The sequence below is a fragment of the Cryptomeria japonica genome, chromosome 10, assembly GCF_030272615.1.
Source record: "Cryptomeria japonica chromosome 10, Sugi_1.0, whole genome shotgun sequence".
In the NCBI taxonomy this organism is placed as follows: Eukaryota; Viridiplantae; Streptophyta; class Pinopsida; order Cupressales; family Cupressaceae; genus Cryptomeria; species Cryptomeria japonica.
The window spans coordinates 374039310-374059175 of record NC_081414.1 but is presented as its reverse complement, the minus strand read 5'-3'; the positions used below and the strand labels follow the sequence as shown (position 1 = coordinate 374059175).

Below are 19866 nucleotides of genomic sequence, written 5' to 3'. Positions count from 1 at the left end.
AGACTGTAGGTTTGTGTCTTATCTAAGAGCCCCCCATGATTCTCTTTCAACTCAATTTCTGCAATACTTTGTAATCCTCTATTCAACTTCTTACCAACATTTCTTGTAGCTCACAATCTCTATCTTCCAAAAAAAACCTTCTAGACAAAAATGACTAAAAAAATGAATGACAACTAAAAAGGTGGTGAAAAGACAGTGAAATTATGGCTCATAAAGGCGGAAGGACAACCTAGAAAGGCAACTCATGCAAGGCTCAAAAATAAAAAAAATATGTGTTTGTTTCTTATATTTCTCATGAAGTAAAATGCCACAATCACTTTATTCGCTTAACCCAGACTTAATTTTTATTACAAGCGACACATGGTATTGATGACGTGGGATGTGGGAAAGTCAAACCATACATGGGAATATCAAATCACAATACACTCTCCCAACCAAAAGTGTGCCAAGTGTCCTCACATGACAGAAAAGAAATTATAGGAAGGTTATGAGGAATATACATTGGAATGATGATGCAGCTAATGAATAATTCTAACAAGAAATAATTTAAGCATTAATTTGTGACATACTTGAAGTGGTGCGACATCATGCAAGTCATAGTCCTCTTGAGCTCAACTGCAATTATCTTAATGATAATATTGGAAAAGTGGCTGCATGCGAAGTGAGGTGGAGTGAAATGAAAGATATGAAGGTGAAATGGAGTGGAGTACAAAAAATATTATGGAGAAATGACTTCCAAAAGTATGGAAGTGTTTATTATGAATTGTCATTGTTGACTACTCAGAAGGAAGGACTGAGGGCCCACCTGCGTCGGCTGCAGGAAACCGAAGGTTGAAGTTGTAGGAAAATCAGAGGTTGAAACAAATTAATGTAGGAGCTCTTCTTTGGATGAGGGCTTGTGATACAACTTCAACCTATGATTGTTGACTAGCAATTTGAATCTTACAGGATCAATTGTTGTGAGCTGAACAACTCCATTCTCAAATACCTTGAAGCTGGGCAAAGTGACTCCTTTCAGACCAGTAGAGAACAGAGGCAATAATGATAGCGGGTAGAGGCAACAAAGATAGCAAAGCTAGCAACAGAGCTCGCTAGAGCGGAGGTAGAGTTAGAACTAGTGAATGTTACCTCATATGGGCCTAACCATCTTGTATGAAGTTTTCCCAGATTATCTTTGTACCAGGAATCATATAGGAGATCCCAATCTCCTGATTGTGTCCTTAATGTACTTAAAATGCCATCTGATTCGATGGTCTTGCAGGGTTGTTGTCCTGATTTCATCTAACTCATTCAATTGCATGATCCTTGCTTGTTGTGCGGTAGTGACATTCATACCCAATTCAACAGTTGTTCTGAGAGTTTTATGCTCAAATTAAATGGGCATCATTACTTTCTTCCTATATAGCATATCAAAAGGAGTGAACCCTGTTGTTATCTTCCAAGATGTTCTATATGCCCAGACTGCTTCCGGTAATCTAGCTGCCCAATCTTTCCTATGGAGATCTATAGTTTTGGTCAGGATGCTTTCAACTTCCCTATTGGTTATCTCTTCTTGACCATTAGCTCGAGGATAGTATGGTGTAGATTTTTTATGCCTGATATTGTATTCATTGACCAATGCTATAACAAGTGTAGATGTGAATTGTGCTCCTTGGTCTGTGACAATTTCTCTAGGGACTCCATATCTTGTGAAGATTTCTTCATACAAAAACTTGGCAGCCTTGTTATCTCTTGCATGTGTCATTGCCTTAGCCTCTACCCATTTAGTGACATTATTAGTACAAACTAGAATGTAAGACTTACTGTTAGAAGGTGGATCAATTGGTCCTACAAAATCAAGGCCCCACTTGTCAAATGGTGTTACCACTACTTGAGGATGCGAGGGCATTTCATCTGATCTGGTTGGTCTACCCATCCACTAGCACCTATCACATTTCCTTGTATACCTGGCTACATCTTTATGAAGTGTTGGCCAATAATATTTAGTGTTAAGTATTTTGATAGGTTTTCTTTTTGCAACAAAATGTCCACCACAGGGTTCATCATGGCATGCATGCAGTATATCATAAGTCTCATCTTCTCTCACACATCTTCTCATGACTTGGTCTGGACTTGTGTAGAATAATCATCCTGTTGTCCATGTGAATTTGAATCTCTTCTCAACAAGCAATTTTCTTTCTTTTGGAGAAAAATGAGAGGGTACTTTTTGAGCAACTAAAAAGTTGGCTATATCAGCATACCATGGTGTTTGAACAACAATGGAGAATAGATGCTCATCCGAGAATGAATCATCCATAATTGGTGAATCCTAATTTGTTATTAATTGCGAAAGAAAATCTACAACTACAATTGCCTTTCCCAGTTCATCTATAATTGTGATATCAAACTCTTGCATCAAAAGAATCCATCTAGCCAACCTTCCTGAGATTGAAGGTTAGTTCATAAGATATCTGATTGCCACATGGTCGGTATGAACAAAGACTTTATACCCAGTTATATAATGTCTGAACTTATTGAGAGCATAGATGACTTCTAACATTTCCTTTTCTGTTATTGTATAGTTAAATTCAGTGTCCTACAAGTGTTCACTGACAAAATAAATTGCATGTTCCAGTGTTGTTTCTTTTTGTCCTAAGACAACTCCAATTGCATAATCAGGTGCATCAGTGTGTGTATGGAATGTAAGTTCCCATTTAGGACCTTGAAGCACTGATGCATGAGTTAATGCTTCCTTCAACTCAGAGAATGTTTTGCTGCACGAGTTTGTCCACTGGAATTCTGCATCTTTTGTGAAGAGTCTATACAATGGTGTTGCAATTTCACTAAAATCTTTCATGAATCTCCTGTAATAGCCTGCATGGCCTAAAAAACTCCTTACGTATTTATGTTTTGCAGGTATAGGCAAGTTAGAAATAACTTCAATTTTTGTTGGGTCCACTTGAATTCCTTTGTGAGAAAGGTAGTGGCCAAGGACAACACCTTCTTGCATCATCATGAAACACTTCTCACTGTTTAAAGACAAGTTATGGTCTTCACACCTTTGCAAAGTCTACTCTAGGTTACTTAATGCTTCTTCAAAGGTGCTACCATAGGTAGTGAAGTCATCCATGTATATCTCGATACAATCATGAGAAATATCTGAAAACATGCTTATGACTGCCCTTTGGAAAGTAGCTGGGGCATTACGTAAGCCAAATGGAAGCACATAGTAGGCATAAGTCCCCCATGGGAATGTGAATGTTGTCTTCTCCTGGTCCTCAGGTGTTATTCTTATTTGGATTAGGACATAGATGGGGTGTAGGGGTCAATGATACGGACCAAATAGCGAGGTAACAACTAAGCTAGGTTAAACTAAAACCTTTGGATTAAGATTGGATCAAGTCTTCTTCTACTTAGAATAGACTTTGCTCCTAAGAAAAATAACACAAGGGATTAGGGTTTTGATTAGTTCCCAAATGATTAGGATCAATTGAGCAATATACTTGAGATAGATTCTTTTTCAAGCACAAGGTAAATTGAGGATTTGACAAATGATAAAGGTCTAGGGTAGATTTTGCAAAGTGTTGACCTATGATTGGGAGTTTGATGATTGATTGATTGAAATGGGATTAGGGTTGTTGATTGGAATGATGTGTTAAGTTCTCAAGGGAGAAAAATGGTAATGATTATGGAAGGATATGGGTTGAAGAGAAGAATGGAGGGAAGGCTACCCTAGATGGGAAATGACTCAATAAGTGATTTCTGGTAGAGGCAAGTTAGATAATGAGATACTGTCACTCTTATTAATGGCTTGGGATAATCCCAATCTTTGATGGAAATCGCGTGATCTCAAAGGTTATCCATAAACTCATTTCCATAACCATGTAGATAATTGTGAAAACTGTGTAGGAAGGTACGATGTTTCAACAAGAGTTTGCAGTTGATGTATAAGAATTTATGATGCTTGAGGATTTGGTTATAGTTGGGTTTCTTCTTCTTGACTTGATGGTAAATGGAACTCGTGGGATGTTTAAGCGACTTGAATTTATGGTGCATGAGTGGAAAATGGATTTGGATTTGGTTTTGTCTTGGCAAGAAATGTTGAACAATGAAAACATGTTGGCCAAGGTAATGCTTGAAGTAAATATGAAAGAGGGGGCCTAGATTAGCCCAATGTGACAAAATTTACAAGTATGAACAATGAGGACACACAAAAGACATACAATCTAGGCTAGAAAGTAGATTATAGTTGTTGGATCCCCACTTCGATTTCTCTAAATACCTATACAAAGTGGATAGATAGAGATCTCCAGTAGTGCTGGCTTCCCCACCACGACACTCACTTCTCGGGCATACCAGAGTCTCTTACCCTGAAGATCCAGAGATCTTATGAACTAGGGGACATCTATCTCTACTTTGAATGGTATGAATTGGGGCAGATTCAGAGGTCCAACCTCTTGCACCAACAAGCAAATAGGATTTTTGGCAACTAAAATAAGGTGCCTAGTAAGTTTCCAAGGGATCCTAGTCCAATAATGGATTCTCGAAGCAAGACACTTAAGGCTTTAATTGATCTTATTGGTGTAGAGAATACCTCCACATAGCCAAATTCACTCAACACTCTAGCCGCATGACCAACATATTTATATAGTGGCTCAAAAAGCACCACTCAAGATTCCACTAGGAGAGAGGATATATCCAATGTACCTCAATTTTGAAACACTCCCTTAGGGTGATGAGATCCCAAGAGGTGATTCTCTACTCAAAATAAAAATAGAGTGTTGTTAATTGCTTTTCTCTTACACCCAAGATTTGTGAAGGTGAGGGGAGAGGATACTAACCGTAATAGTAGGTCCACCCTACACAACATGTAAGTGCACCAAACACAGAATACACCTATTCTTTTTATCCCCCAAAAATATGATTTTTAAGCTAAGATGTGAAAAATAAATCTAATTTAATGGAAAAATATGATTGTCTTTGACAAAATTGTCTTACAATAATGATTAGTAGTCTTAGTTTTAGTCTTGGGTGAACAAAATGCTGCAAGAACAAGAGCATAATTAGCAAAATCTAAAAATTAAACACTTACAAAGTAGACGTCGAGGTGCAGGCGTAGATGCTAAATCGTATATGTAGACACCGATTTAGCCCCTATACAAAAATGTTAGTCTAAAAAATTCAAAATAAACAAGCGGGAAATAACCTAAGTGGAGATGTCGATTTAGCTTTTACAAGAAAATGGTTAGCTCCGAAATTAAAAAATTTAAATACATAAACAAGGCAAGAAAACAGAAAGGTAGAGATGTCGATCTATAGGCGCAAGCATCGAAATGCCTGCGTAGGCGCCGATGCACAGACTGCCAAAATGATTAATGAAAAAAACCTTAAAATGTTAAGATTATGATAAAACCTGAAAGGCAACTACTTAGAATGAACATTTAAAAGAAACTGAATACCCCTCTTGTGTTTTTACAACGTATATGTGATTTTTTTTTTTTTGAAATTTTTAAAGATTTTATGATAAAACACAGAAACCGCGAATGAAATATATAAAAATGGAGACGTCGATATAAGAATTAAGAGACGTCGAAACAGAGGCGTATACGCTAATCCGCAGACACAAACGTCGATCTACAAATTCCTGCACAACAAAAATTTGAACGCAGACGCTGATTGATTAACACAAAGATGCCGAAACCGAGGTGGAGATGCCAATCCGCAACCTGCAAAAAAATTCTACAAAACACACAAAAAACGTGAAATTTCAAGGGACTTGGGTTCCCACTAGACGTGTCAAAATGAAGAGGTGGAAAACCTAGGCCTATTAGTTAGTGTATAATCAAATAAAACACAAAACAACAATGCATTCTAATACACAAATAAACCATTATACCTTGATTGCTCACTTATTCCTTTGGTTGAACTTGATAAAGTGGAAATGTGCCCACATATTCTACTTGATTTCCTCTTTGAATAGATGATATGCGGTTTGCTCTCCACTACAAACCAAGATATTAATAAGGGATATTGGCTAAGTGTGATGGATGATGGATTTGCTATGGCAAGATTTTGGCATTAGGATGGTATGATGAAGGATTTTGACTCTCAAATGAGTAACAATACAATGCATGAAAGATGAATGATTTGTGAGGAGTGGAGACTCCAATTTATAGATTGAAGAAGGCCAAAATGGAGGGCTGGGATTGAAAGAAGGTGAAGGAAGTTTGAGGGAACGAGGTGTGGGATCTAAGAGATATACCATAAAGGCATTTCTTGTCTCCACACCCCACAAGCACATGGGGAAAAGTTCCCCAAGTTCCTTGGAAAGAGAAATATGAATAAAAAATTTTAAGGGGGAAGGGAGGAGGAATTAAAAATTTCAAAATAGAAGATTGTGTGGGAAGAATAAAAGGATAAAAGGGTTAAAATTTCCTTGGGAAGAGGGGGCATGAGAATGTGTAAGGAATTGACATTCCTTGGAAGAGACAAAATTGGTGCATCTAAGGTTTGAAGGGTGAGAGAAGAAGACCATTTATGGCAAATAATTGACCCATTCCTAATCAAGGTGATTGGAAATGTGCAAGTGCTTAGGAGGAGTGATTAGGTGGCTTGATGAAGGATTAAAATTCAAGTGGGAAAGTTAGGAGGATGTGACATGAGGAGAGAGAATGAGTGGAGGAATGTAAAATCGAGGAAAATGATAAGCATGATTAGTGAGTGATTTATTAGGCTAGGTGATAGGATTAGAAAATGTGATTTGTAGGAATCACTTGATTAGCTTAGTTAATTGAAATTAATCAACTAATAGAGATTTAGAAGAAATAATGATTGAAATGACTTTGAAAAATGGGGAATAATTAATTTGTTGATAAATTAATTATAAGATTATAATGATAAGATTAATTAAATTTGATTAAATTAATCTTAAGAGAAGGAAGATCGACACAATTAAATTAATTAATTACGTGCGAAGGCTTATATTAATTAAATATTAATTTAATTAATTTTAAAAGTCTATAAGAATTACAAATGAATGACTGTTGATACATGTGAAATTTATTAATAGACTTATCCCTATCCCATAATCCTTCTTTGTTCTATTATTGAACTATTAATTACACTTATCCCTTAACTATTGGTCTCATCTCAACTAGAACTTGTTAGTACTTGCCATTAGGTTAGTACTATTGCAATCAGTTGCACCCAATTTTCATTAACTTGTTATTATTTAATTGTTTTTCCACCAATTATATCAATGAATTTTTTCTTCTGATGTTTATTTTTTAATTTTTAAATAGTTAGATGCATGATTTTTAAGTTTTCAATCTATAAAAAATGTTTTTCTTCAATCTAATTGGCTCAAATAATTTGCATCTTATTACGAGATTTCCCGGATCCACTTTCTAAATGAGTTTTTTTAGGCAAATTTTTGGGTTATTAAAATAATATTAAGTTTGTTTTAGTTTTATTTCCAAATTATTTTGAATCTATATGTAAATCTTTACATTTTTACATTTTTATTTTAGTTATCCTCATGCAATTTGAAAATATATAAAAAAATTCATTATTTTAATATACAAATTAATTTTGCTACTGATATTATAGTTAAGATTAAATGAACTAACTTAAAAAATAATTTAAAACTAAGTCAAGTTACATAATCGATACATAATATTTTGCCTAACAGTAATGTTCATTGAACCTAAACCTTACACAAAACCAAACTAAATCTCAATCCCGACCCACAACCAAATTTAGCCCTAACCCAAAACAAAATTAACCCATAACTGAATTTAACAATAACCTTAACCCTAACCTTATGCAAATTGAATCCCAATGTTAAATATAATTAAATATGATTAAACACTAAACCTAATTCAATTGTAACCATTATTAAAGTAGGATTAATGCGTTAATACCAAGCCTAATTCTAATTTTATATGAAATCCTAACCATAACAATAAATCAAATTGAGTTGTAACTATTAATGAAATTGAACACTAGATCTAACACTAAATCAAATTGAACCATAATCAAAATTGTAACTTTAACCCTAACCATAGTTGAATTCTACTCCTAATTACTTAACAGTGTTATTAAACTCTAACCCTTAATCTTGAATGCAAATTTTATTAGGGTTCAATATGGTTTAATTTAATCTAATTTATCAAGATTTGTTTTAGTGTTCAATTTGATTTATTAAAAGTTTATTTTAAGGACTATACATTCTAATTCTAATATTTAAATAAATTATTATACTTGTAAATCAATAAATGTTTCTAAGATCTAATGTTGAGCAGTAATGATAGTGACACCTGTAATAATGGAGGAGCGCAGGAGGAAGCTAGGGTTTCCAAGTGGAGGTGTGGCTCAATCACGAGGATGGGATCACGACCTTAAACGGATGGTGTATCAGCGGCCATGGTGTCCACCACGTTCAAACCAGTGGCATTGGCAAGAGTCGAGAAGGAGTCGAAGGGAGGCTTGCAGTAGGGGGAACAATTGATTCCCTTTTGAGCACGATAAAGCCAAACGGGGCCATTCAAGGTATCTGAACTTTCTGAAATGGAACAAACAGTAGTCGGAGGAAAGGATAAAGAAGAAATTTCAGCGCCCCCCGAAAGACCCTTCACTGGGTTGGATATCGATCACGACTGAGATCCGATCGGTAAGTATCTGCATTGAATCGGAGGCCTGGAAGGAATCGGTACTATTTTTGCGCGAAAGAGCCTTCTTCATGAAATGGGGAGGTGAATGGCTAGCTTTTCCCATAGTGAGAAACTGGGTCAATGAAGAATGGGGTAACCACTTTGAGATAAAAACTCTTACTAATGGGTTTTTTCTTATCATTGCTGGTTCGGCTGAGGAGAAGACTGCTCTGATGGAATCAGGGCCGTTTTTTATGTCGGGAGTTGGTTTTTATATTAGGGATTGGACCCCTAATTTCGACCCAAGGCAAGATACCATTGAGGAAATTCCTGTGTGGATAAGACTGTACAATCTTCCTCATGAATATTGGAAGGAGGAAATCTTTAAGAGTGTAGGGGAGAAAATAGGGAGATTTATCAAGTCAGATTAAGCGGTTGATAAGCTCAGTTCATGCATGTATGCCCGTATCTGTGTTATGTGGAAGCCGCATCTTGGGCTCCCGAAGGTTGTTGAAATGAGGTCTCCAGAAGGAGTATGGAGACAAGATATAGAAATTGAAGAAATCATAGTCAAATGTAAGATTTGTAAAGAATGGGGCCATGAGGATCGAGATTGTTTGATTGGACAAAAGGGTAAAAGAAAGGCAGATCATGTGTTGGAGGAGCAGCTATTAGTTGGTTCGGTAGTAGACCAGAGCTTGGGAAATATCAATCTGAGTTTTGGTACGGAGGCCGCAAGGGATGAGGTCATTCGTCTTTGTTCAGATATGCAAGTAGGGGTGGAGGAACTTTCTGACTCCAACCCAGGTCAGGAGAAGTTGCATCAGGCCGCTGTGTTGGATGGAGATAAGTCTGTTGTGCTGGTGTCGGGTGGATTGTCTGAGCAGGTTGTTGAGTTCTTTCAGAACCAAGGAATTCGTTTGGGAGAAGAGAAAGAGGATCAAGTGTGCAAAGGCAGTGGTTGGGATGGGGATTCTTGATTTGAAGGGAAGCTGATTGAGGTAGGATTTGGGCCCATTTTAAAGGATAGCGAAATTGGGGGAGGTTATTCATCACAACATAGGTTTTACAACACCTCGGTGGATGGGTTGAAGGATCAGGAGATGGGTGAAAGCGCTAAGTCCCTGGAAGCGACAGAGGATCCTAGTGTGAATGCGGATGGTAATACAGTCAGATTCAAGGACATTCACATGTCCCCAAGCAAGGGTAATGGAGTAGCAGGAGAGTTGGAGTTTGAGGAGGAGGAAGGATTAAGTGATGATTCACTAGGACTGTCGGCAGAAGTAGGGGAGACAGAAGTTTGGACTATCAAATAGTCAAATTTTAATCCCCCTAAGTCTAAAGGGAACTTGAGAGGAAGAAAGAATAGGTAGAGATTGCTTGAGGAAGCAGGCAACATGAAGGGCCAGACAAGGCTTCTGAGATCCGGGAGAGACTTATTCTCTCCTGGATAGCAATGAAGTTCCTAACCTGGAATGTCAGGGGTTGCAATGCCCTTGACAAGCGACGTCTGGTCAAAAGAGGTTTTGATCAGGCCAAGCCGGAAGTAATTTGTATTCAGGAGACTAAGTTGGGTCGTGATGTTGTTGCTTGCATTTTCGGGGTTAGACAGAAATAGTCGGGTCATTTTGTGGATTCAGATGGGGCGTTAGGTGGTTTGGGCATTCTGTGGAATCCTTTGGCTATTCGTGTGGAAGTTGTGTCAAGCTATAAGTATTGGTAGATGGTTAAGGTGATTCCGAAGACTATGAATTTCTCTTGTTTTCTTGTTAATGTCTATGGGCTGACTTTGGCTATAGAGAAGTGTAAATTATGGGAGGATGTCTCCAAGCACCTAGAGGAAGTGAGGCCTTTTTTAGTCATTGTTGCTGGAGATTTCAATGCCACCCTCTCTTCCTCTAAGAAGCATGGAGGGGTGAGGAGGTTGAGCCAGTCGCAATTGGATTTCCAATCCTTTGTTACCGAGAACGCTCTTTTAGAAGTGGTTGCTAAAGGAGGGGATTTCACTTGGACTAATAGGCGTAGAGGTTTTTCCAATATTGTTGAGAAATTGGATAGATTATTCCTCGTAGGAGATCGGAGCATTGCCCCTATTGTTTTTGAGGTTGAGGTACTTGCCATCTCAGGGTCAGACCATTTTCCGGTCTCCTTGGTTGTGCAGAATGATGTTTTTCCAATTTGATGTCCCTTCAAGGTGGAAAAGATGTGGCTTAGGGAACCGAGTTTTAAAGAGCTTGTAGTGGGGTGGTGGAAAGAGGCCCTAGTGGTGGAAGGGTTCCTGGCCTATCAATTTTTCAAAAAGCTTAGTTATGTGAAGCAGAAATTAAAATCTTGGAATAGGGAGGTGTTTGGTAATATTTTTGATGAAAAGAGAAGACTTGAAGGTGATCTGGGGGCCTTGAATGCTAAAGTCATGGCAGAAGGAATGGATGAAGTGGACTTCCTGACGGAGAAAGATCTTCTTAGTAGGTATGGAGAAGTTTTGCAAAGGGAGGAGATCTATTGGAAACATAAGTTGTGTGTTAACTGGCTAAAAGCGGGTGACAGAAATACGAAATTCTTTCATAGTTCGGTGAAGGCGAGGTGAAGTCTTAACATAATTCTTTCTTTGAGGCTTGCAGATGGTTCAATTATTGAAGACCCAAATAGTATAGGTAAAGAGGCTATTGTGGGTTTCTTTGAAAATTTGTGGAGGAAAAGTGGGATCGCCCAATCGAGGGTTTAGATGGAGCTTCTGGAGCTGATCCCTCCCTTAGTTTCCAGGGAGGACAACTCCATGTTGGAGGAGCCTGTTTCACTGAAGGAAGTTAAAGCTGTGGTGTTTAGGTTAGGTGGGGAGAAAGCACCAGGCCCAGATGGGTTTCAAGCGTTCTTTTTTCAATTCTTCTGGGAGGTGCTTGGTGAGGAGTTGCTAGCAGTGGTTGAAGAGTCTAGGTCTAGAGGCTTTGTTTTGAAGGAATTCAACTGTATGATGGTGGCTCTTATTCCTAAAAAGGCCAAGCTGGCTGGGATGGAGGAGTTTCGTCCTATTTCATTGTGCAATACCATATACAAAATCATTTCAAAAGTTGCTGCCAACAGACTTAAGTTAATTCTTGATAAGTTGATCTCCTGTGAGCAAAGTGGTTTTACCCCTGGAAGGAATATTGTGGATGGGGTGATTATGGCCCATGAAGATATTCATACGGCTATGAAGGGTAGACAAAGGAGAATGATTTTAAAGCTTGATATCCGAAAAGCCTATGATAGGGTGGATAGTTCTTTTCTTGTGGTTGTGTTGGAAAGATTTGGCTTTGGTAAGTCCTGGATTAAGTGGATTTCCAGTATGATTATGCAGTTCTCAGCTTCGGTTTTAGTTAATGGCAGCCCTCATGGTTTATTTTCAATGTCTAGGGGTATTCGGCAAGGGGATCCAATATCCCCCTTTCTCTTCATTTTGATGGCTGAAGTTCTTGGACGGTCGATTGCTGTTAAGAGAGATCAAGGGTTGTGGAAGGGTATTGAGATTGCTCAAGGGGTTGTCTCCACAACTCATTCTCAGTTTGCGGATGACACCTATCTGTTCGGTGTTGCTTCTATGCGTGAGGCTTCGGTTATGAAGAAAGTCTTGGACAGATTCACGTGGGCAACTGGTCAGGAGATAAACTGGCTCAAATCTGAGGCTTTTTTCTTTCATACGAAAGGTTGGTCCCAAAGACCTATTGCTAGAGTGTTCGGGATAAAGATCGGTCAACTCCCTGGTAAGTTCCTTGGTATGCCGCTCTTTGCTGGAGCAGGGAAGTCGGATATGTGGAAAGGGTTGCTTGATGGTTGTAAAGCTAAGATGGAGGGCTGGAAGAGTAAGTGGCTTTCTTTGGCTGGGCGCATCCTAATGCTGAAGACAGTTGTTTCGGCTATGCCTATTTTTCCAATGGCTTGCTTCAAACTCCCAGCCTCTATCATCAAAAATATGCAGCAGAAGATGAGGAAGTTTTTGTGGAATGGTAACTAAGAATAGGATAAAGTTCTGCTCATGGCTTGGGACAAAGTTTGTAAACCCAAAGGTGGGGGAGGGACGGGACTTCGTGATTGGAAGATTATTAATGAGGCCATGGGGGCTAAGTTGGTTTGGCAAATGTATAGCAAACTGGAACAGAGATGGGTCAAAATTCTACAAGCTAAGTATTTGGATAGTAGGGATAAGGAAAGGATTCTAATAGTGAGAGATCCCCCAAGAGGGTTTGCTTTGTGGAATTTTTTGATGAGTTGTAGAAGCCTGATAACAAATCACATTTCTTGGCGTATTGGTGATGGGCGTAAGGCAAACTTTTGGCAGGATTCCTGGGATTGACATCCATCTTTAGAATCCCAGGCTCCTTAGTAGACAATTTTAAAGACTTGTCAGGTTCGGGGCTCTAAGGTGTGTGATTTTTTGTCGAATGATATGCCCTTGCTGGGGCAGAGAAGGAGTTGGAAAGACCCTCGGAATTTAAATTTGGGGAAAGATGAGGAAAGATATCTGAGCAAGATCTTGGGTAATCATGAGGTTTCGTTCTCGAAGGAGGAGGATGAAATCATTTGGTGCGGGTCGAAGAGCGGCTGCTACTCGGTGAAAGCGGGAATCACTCTTTTGGAAAGAGATGCCAAGTCGAAGGAGTGGGAATCTAAGATTTGCTGGAACAATGTGTGCCTTCTGAAAGCTGGAGCCTTTGCGTGGCTGGCTGGCAATAAGCGGATTCTTTCTGGAGATCGCCTAAAGAAAATGGGGTTTGCAGGTCCTTTTCGTTGTGTTCTATGTGAAAAGGCAGAGGGGGATGTGGATCATCTTTTGCTAAATTGTGATTTTGCTCAGAAGGCGTGGCTTTTTGGGCTGCAGAGATTGAATTGGATGGGCCCCATGGCCGGGAACTTGTGTGAATGGCTAGAATCTTGGCCAAGTTTGGGTAAAAATTCCATCTTTGCCGCTATTTGGAAGATTTTGCCCTCTACCGTGTTATGGGAACTTTGGAAGGAGCGAAACCGGAGAGTGTTTGAAGGTAGAGCGGAAAATTGTAAGCGGTTTTTGACTAGATTGGAGAGGGCCATCTCAGAATTGGTTTCAAATGCTACCTCTAATGTGAATTTAGCCAAGACTCCTTTCTCACAAGCTGATGCTAAATTTTTGTTGAGCTGGCCTCTTGTCAAATTCAGGCCTGTTAATGGGTTGCTGAGGGCTAATCTTCAGAGTAAGGGCAATCCAACCCCGGAGTGGAGTCCACTTGAGAAGGGGTGGACTAAGATTAATTTTGACAGAGCATCGAGGGGAAATCCAGGGCCCTCGGGTGCTGGGGTGATTGCGTGAGATGATCAGGGAAACATTCTGGCCATTGCGGCCAAGAGATTGGTGGATGGGTCGAACAATGTTGCCGAATGTCAAGCTGCGTTGGATGCAATCCTTATGGCTGGGAAATTAGGAGTCAAGAAACTTCATTTAGAAGGTGATTCTCAGGTTGTGGTGAATGGGATTGCGCGAGGGCGAATGGAAGCGCGGTTTCTAGATAAGCAGGTGCGTAGGATGCAATTGCTGCTGAACAATTTTGAAGATTTTAAAATAACTCATGGCCTGCGGGAAGCTAATTTGGAAGCTGACAAACTTTCTAATGTGGGAGCAAATGGTCTTTGGAAAATTTGTTTAGTATGTTTGAGGACTTTAGAGATTGTAGTCTTCTTGAGTTGATGGCTTTTTGGAAAAAGTGAACCCAAGTTTGAATTGTTGTGTCCACTCGCAACCTTGGCTCTGTGGGAATTTAAGTCCCTCGTGGTGTGTGTTCTTCAAATTTGTTGCAAGTGGCCTTGAGGTGTTGGTTGATGATGGAGGTGTGCAGAGTGAGTGACTGGTGATGATGTTGGGAATTATGCGAAGCGTGTGAAGCTTTCATGACAAGAGATGGAGGCGGCTTTTAAGTCCCTTGTGTGTTGATTCCTGGCACTTTGTGGGGAAAGCTTGGTGTTTTGACGGAGTGCTCAGGGTTGTTTTTTGTGCAACGAAGAGTTAGGATGGAGGCAAATTTTTCATTGGAGTCGGACGGACAATTGCCTGCTTTTCGAGGGCTGGTCTCGAGTATCAGGCTTTCAAACGTGTTCAGAGTGGATGGCGATGCCTTCTGGAGGGCAGTTAGGCTTCTATTGGGAGAGGAATTTCTTTCTTAGGATTGGCGACCCATAACAAACCTTGACATCTCGTCTCTGTTTACTGCTTTGGCCCTGCAGGTGGGGAAGTTGAATGAGGAAGTGCAACGGATCTCTTCCCTGGGTTTACAACCCAAATGGGCAGGAGGCTTGCAGGATGTGGTGGCCCGCTCTGTCATTGGTGTGGGGCTGAGGATGGCGGAGGGCCCAAGCAGGGGGATTGGAGTGGATGTTGGGGAGTTGCAGCCTTTTGTAGTTTGGTCAGCCTCTCGGCCAGTCGCTTCGCAGGTGGAGGACGCAAGAAATGGCTGGGAAGAGATCGTGAACTTTGTTCGCCAATTGGGGCCGACTGAACATTTCAATATCCATGGGAAGGTGACTCCCATTCGGTCTGAGGCCCCCCTGGATGAGAATGGGAGGCCTATGGTTTGACATCAGCTCCCAAAGAAACCAACAAAGGTGGTGGAGCGTGGGTCGTTGTGTGGAGGAAGGCCTGGAATGGTGCCAGGTGGTGGGAGTGAGCAGCAGGTGGCTGGTTCCAGCAGGGGCATTCCCAATTTCTCAAGAGATGAAGCTTTGGGATGGTTTCGTAGCTAGGTTGGGCTAGCTGGGGTTTGTGGTGTGGTCCTTTTTGCATATGTAAGCGACCCCTTCTGTGACTATGGGTCTTAGTAGGTTGATGCTTGGGTTCTTTTTTGTAGTAGGGGCGTGACCCCTTGGTATTGTAGATTGTCATTCTGCCCCTTGATTGTAATACTTTTCTTTCAAAGCAATATAAAAAATCAATAAATGTTTCTTTATTAGTACTTGTCATTAGGCAATACTATTGTAATGAGTTTTTTGTTTTTCCAGCTAACTAGTTATTAAAAAATTTAATGTGAACCAATCACAAACAAGTTTTAACTTTAAATTTTCTCAATCTTTTTATTTATCAAATCCTAGTTGTACAATTTTTAACATTATAAATTACGAAAATTATTTTTCTGTATACTTATTAGCTAAATACAATTTAGCTATTATAGAGTGGATTTTTAGGAAATCCAAAATAAATGGATTTACTGGCAACTATATAGCCTGAAATAAATGGATTTATTATGTTTAAAAATTAATTTTATTCACAATCAAAATTTAATTAAGATTAAGATCAAAGATAAAAATAATTAATTATCAATTTATAAGTAAATATTTAGATTATTATCTTCATAATTTAAACTCACCCAAATTTAGTTTCAAAATAAATATTGATAATTGTGTTAGTTCTTTGTAAGAAAAAATGTTTTTTATTTTATTTTATTTTTTATTTTAGAAAACTTTATATTTATACTTTGTATTTAATAATATTATAAGATTGAAAATAATTATTAAATATTTTAAAATTATTAAAATACCATTTTTATGAATTGATTATGATCCTCAATCTAATATAAATATTAAATAATATATACCAAAATTAAATAATATAACTATTTCTTCAATTTATATGTGAGGGTTAGAATTCAATTATTATTAGGGGTAGGGTTAGTATGTCATAGTAAAAATTATAATCTCTCTTTCTTTAATTTGTGCCCTCCAATATATGAGTTAACATATATGTTACTATGGGTAGGGTTACATTTGAACTAGGATTATCATTAGCATTACGGTTCAAATAGGATTATAATAAAATATTATCACACTTTTTTCAATTTGTGCCGTCCAATATGCATAACCATTGCACCTTGTTTTGGTGCAAGTGCTAGTTACTTTTTTTCAAAAACAATAGCTATATCATTAAATTAACTTTTTTTAAAGTTAGAAAGTGGATGAGAAAAATTGAGTTGTAAAGTGATGCCAATCAACAAAAATATAAATTCTTGAATTGAAAGATTGTGAAGTTGTTAAAAAAATTGACAAGTTACAAATTAGACTTAAATTATGTATCTTTTTGTTAAATCACAACTTTTAAAAAGTAAAGGTTAGAAAATAAAGTTCAACTACACACCTTTTTACCATTTTCTAACATTTTGAAAATTGAATTTTTTTAAAAGCAAATTAGAAAAATGAAGCTCAACAACACACTCTTTCCCCATTTCTAACCTATGCTAACAGACCTCATCATTTTTTAACATTAAAACAATTTTTGAAATAATAAATAACAAATAAAAATTATCAATTTGTACATTTTATATTAACATTATTATAACCTTAATTAAATCTTACTTTATTTTGTGAAATTAAAAATTTATTAAGATTTCTTTAATTTATATTTTTTTTTAAGTAAAATTTTAATTATTATGAAATAATTATGTTTAATTTTTTTTTATGTTAATTATTATAATTTTTAAAATATAATCATTATTAAAATTAAATCATAATTATTATTAAAACTATACTAAAAACAAGGCAAGTACTAGCCACTATGTGGCACTTGTTTAATTTCTTTTGACTTTGACTTTGGATGCTACTTATATACATATATATACATATATGTATAGATGTATATGTATATATATATACATATATATACATATACATATATGTATAGATGTATATGTATATATATACATATATGTATAGATGTATATGCGCACACACACACACACACACACACATATATATATTTTATTAAATAATAAAATGAAAGCCTCTATATCTCTAGACTTTCTTTATATATATTTATAGACTTTCTTTATATATATTTATAATACGAATTGAATGTTAATTTAAAAAATGGATTCTCTAATATTCAATAAGATTATATATTTACAAATACTATAGTTAATATTAAATTAACTAATTTAAAAATAGAAAGATTACCAAATACATTCATTATAATTATAGTTAAGTTTAATTATAGTTAGGGTTAGGATTATAATTCAATTAGGGTTAGATTTATGTTCAATTAGTTTAGTGTTAGAGTTTAATTAGGATTAAGACTATGATTCAATTACTGTTTAATTAAAGTTATAAAAGAATTTTTCGAGTTAGGGTTAAATTAAGATTATAGTTAAATTATGATTCAAAGAGGTTAGGAATACAATTTAATAAATGAAATTTCTTAGACAAATTTTTAGATACAATAAAATAATATTTACAGTCTGTATCTTTTAATGCTTTATATACATAACTAAACCTATATATAATATCCAAAATAAATGGATTTAGTGGCAACTATATAGCCGGAATTAAAATGTGTATATATTTTATCATTAATTTTATTAGTTATTTGTCACTTTAAAAAAAAAATATTATTAATTGTTTTGATTGAGTGATTTTTTTAGATTGCTATTATTATTATTATTCATTAAAAGGTTTTATTTTTAATTTATATTTGACATTATAAATAACATTAAATATTCATACTATAATATATTTTGACATATTTTTGAATTTATGGTCTATTTAGGATTAGGGTTTAATTAGTATTAAGGTTATGGTTAATTAAAATATGGTTATTTATGTTATTCACAAAATATTTTATAATTATACATTTAGGACAACACAATTGTAGAAAGATAAATAATATAAAACAAAACAAATTAAATTAAACAATATATTAGTAATAATTAGTAAATTACTATTTCAACTACAAATTAACAAGAAAGATAAATAATATAAAATAAATTAAATAATATATTAATTACAATTAATAAATTACTATTTCAACTACAAATTAACTAGGCAAGTACTCACCACTATGTGACACTTGTTTTAATTATCTTCATATAATTTAATTATATAAAAATTAGATAATAAAATAGATTATTTGAATTAATAATGAAAATTTTGATATGTATTAGTTTGATTGAATATCTATTCATGAATTATAATTAATAAAATATATATTAATAATATCTTTTATTTATTAATTGTTTGAAAAAACATATTCAATTATTATTACAAATCTTCACGCACGTGACACTGGCTCCTTTGTAAACCATTTGATTAATGATTAGACAATTTGCGTATTCCCCTCTGAATCGATTCGACCATTCAATTATATCCTTTGTTGGAGGAAAAATCGTGTGTGAATTGAAAATTCAGGGATCTACAGACGCAAGCTAGAATCCGTGAACTGAGTGGGGGAGAAAGAGCAATGGCAGCGAAAGGGTTAATGGCGAAAATGAAAGGCATTAAGTTCCCAAAATCGATATCAGAGGCTCGCGGAATGATAAAAGCACCGTGGGAGATAACAGGGCCATGTTCAGACCCCGAGTATTTAGATGCAGTTCCAAATGCTCTCGAGTACCGTCCCTTCTCTCCCGCCACGGCCCCCTTGCGTGCCCGCATCCCGCAGTCTGAGCCCGAGAACGTCTACGACATTAAATATTACCCTAGGGATTACAGGAAGAATTTAAAGTTCCAGGATAGGAAGACTTTTCTGCTTTCTAAGGCTGAATTGGAGGCGGAAAAGGAGAGTGTCTTCGAATCCAAGGGTTTTCCATTTGCTTATGAGAGGAAGGTCGAACTTCTGGACCTCGACAAGCTGCCCGGAAACGGATACCAGACCTAGCCAGGTCTTTAATCAGGTTCTTTAATCGAGAAAAACCATATATTTAATTTTCATTCTAAAGAAGAACCCTTTCTTTTGTATGCATGGTTTGGAAATGTGGAGAATCCTTTGGACTCTGACGAGGGCAAGCTTCAGGTTCAAAATCAGCCCCAGCTTTAATCAATAAATCTATTTGTTTAATTTGCCATGTTATGAAAAATAACTCCTGTTTAGGACTCTGATAAGGCTGAGGTCTTTTATCGGGCTCAAATGGGCTTTTGCTTTTATGAGTACACTTGTTTTATTTGTTCTCTTAAGAAGAAGAATCCTTTGTTTAATGTGCATGCTTTCCAAATGTGGAGAATGCTTTGGAATCTGATAAGGCTTAGGCCTTTTATCAGGTTGAAAACTGGCCCCTGGTTTTGTTAAGATAAACCATTTGTTTAATTTGCACTGTAATGAAGAAGAACTCTTTGTCTAAAATGCATGGTTTTCAAATGTGGAGAACCCTTTGAACTCTGACAAGGCCTGGGTCTTCTATCAAGTTCAAAATTGCCCTCTGCTTTAATCAACATAAACCATTTGTTTGTTTTGCACTCCAATGAAAAAAACCCCAGT

At 36.7% G+C, this 19866-nt stretch overlaps 2 protein-coding genes across 2 annotated transcripts; both read left to right on the top strand.

The window, feature by feature from the left end:
* Positions 1–9733: 9733 nt before the first annotated feature.
* LOC131077470 (uncharacterized) lies at positions 9734–11217 on the top strand. The gene is made up of 3 exons (XM_058014957.1): positions 9734–9928; positions 10354–10740; positions 10825–11217. The coding sequence occupies exons 1-3, from the start codon at positions 9734–9736 to the stop codon at positions 11215–11217; spliced, it is 975 nt and encodes a 324-aa protein (XP_057870940.1).
* Positions 11218–18693: 7476 nt separating this feature from the next.
* LOC131077480 (uncharacterized) lies at positions 18694–19586 on the top strand. Its single transcript, XM_058014970.1, has one exon. It carries the CDS (start codon positions 18853–18855, stop codon positions 19267–19269), a length of 417 nt encoding a protein of 138 aa, XP_057870953.1. The 5' UTR covers positions 18694–18852; the 3' UTR covers positions 19270–19586.
* Positions 19587–19866: the final 280 nt, after the last annotated feature.

Excerpts from the sequence above, each read along its gene's own strand:
- LOC131077470 (XM_058014957.1), top strand. The coding sequence starts at position 9,734 with ATGGGTGAAAGCGCTAAGTCCCTGGAAGCGACAGAGGATCCTAGTGTG. Across the intron at positions 9,929-10,353 it reads CAGAAGTAGGGGAGACAGAA|ATGGTTAAGGTGATTCCGAA; the intron begins GTTTGGACTATC and ends AAGTATTGGTAG. Across the intron at positions 10,741-10,824 it reads CTATTGTTTTTGAGGTTGAG|GTGGAAAAGATGTGGCTTAG; the intron begins GTACTTGCCATC and ends TGTCCCTTCAAG.
- LOC131077480 (XM_058014970.1), top strand. The coding sequence starts at position 18,853 with ATGGCAGCGAAAGGGTTAATGGCGAAAATGAAAGGCATTAAGTTCCCA.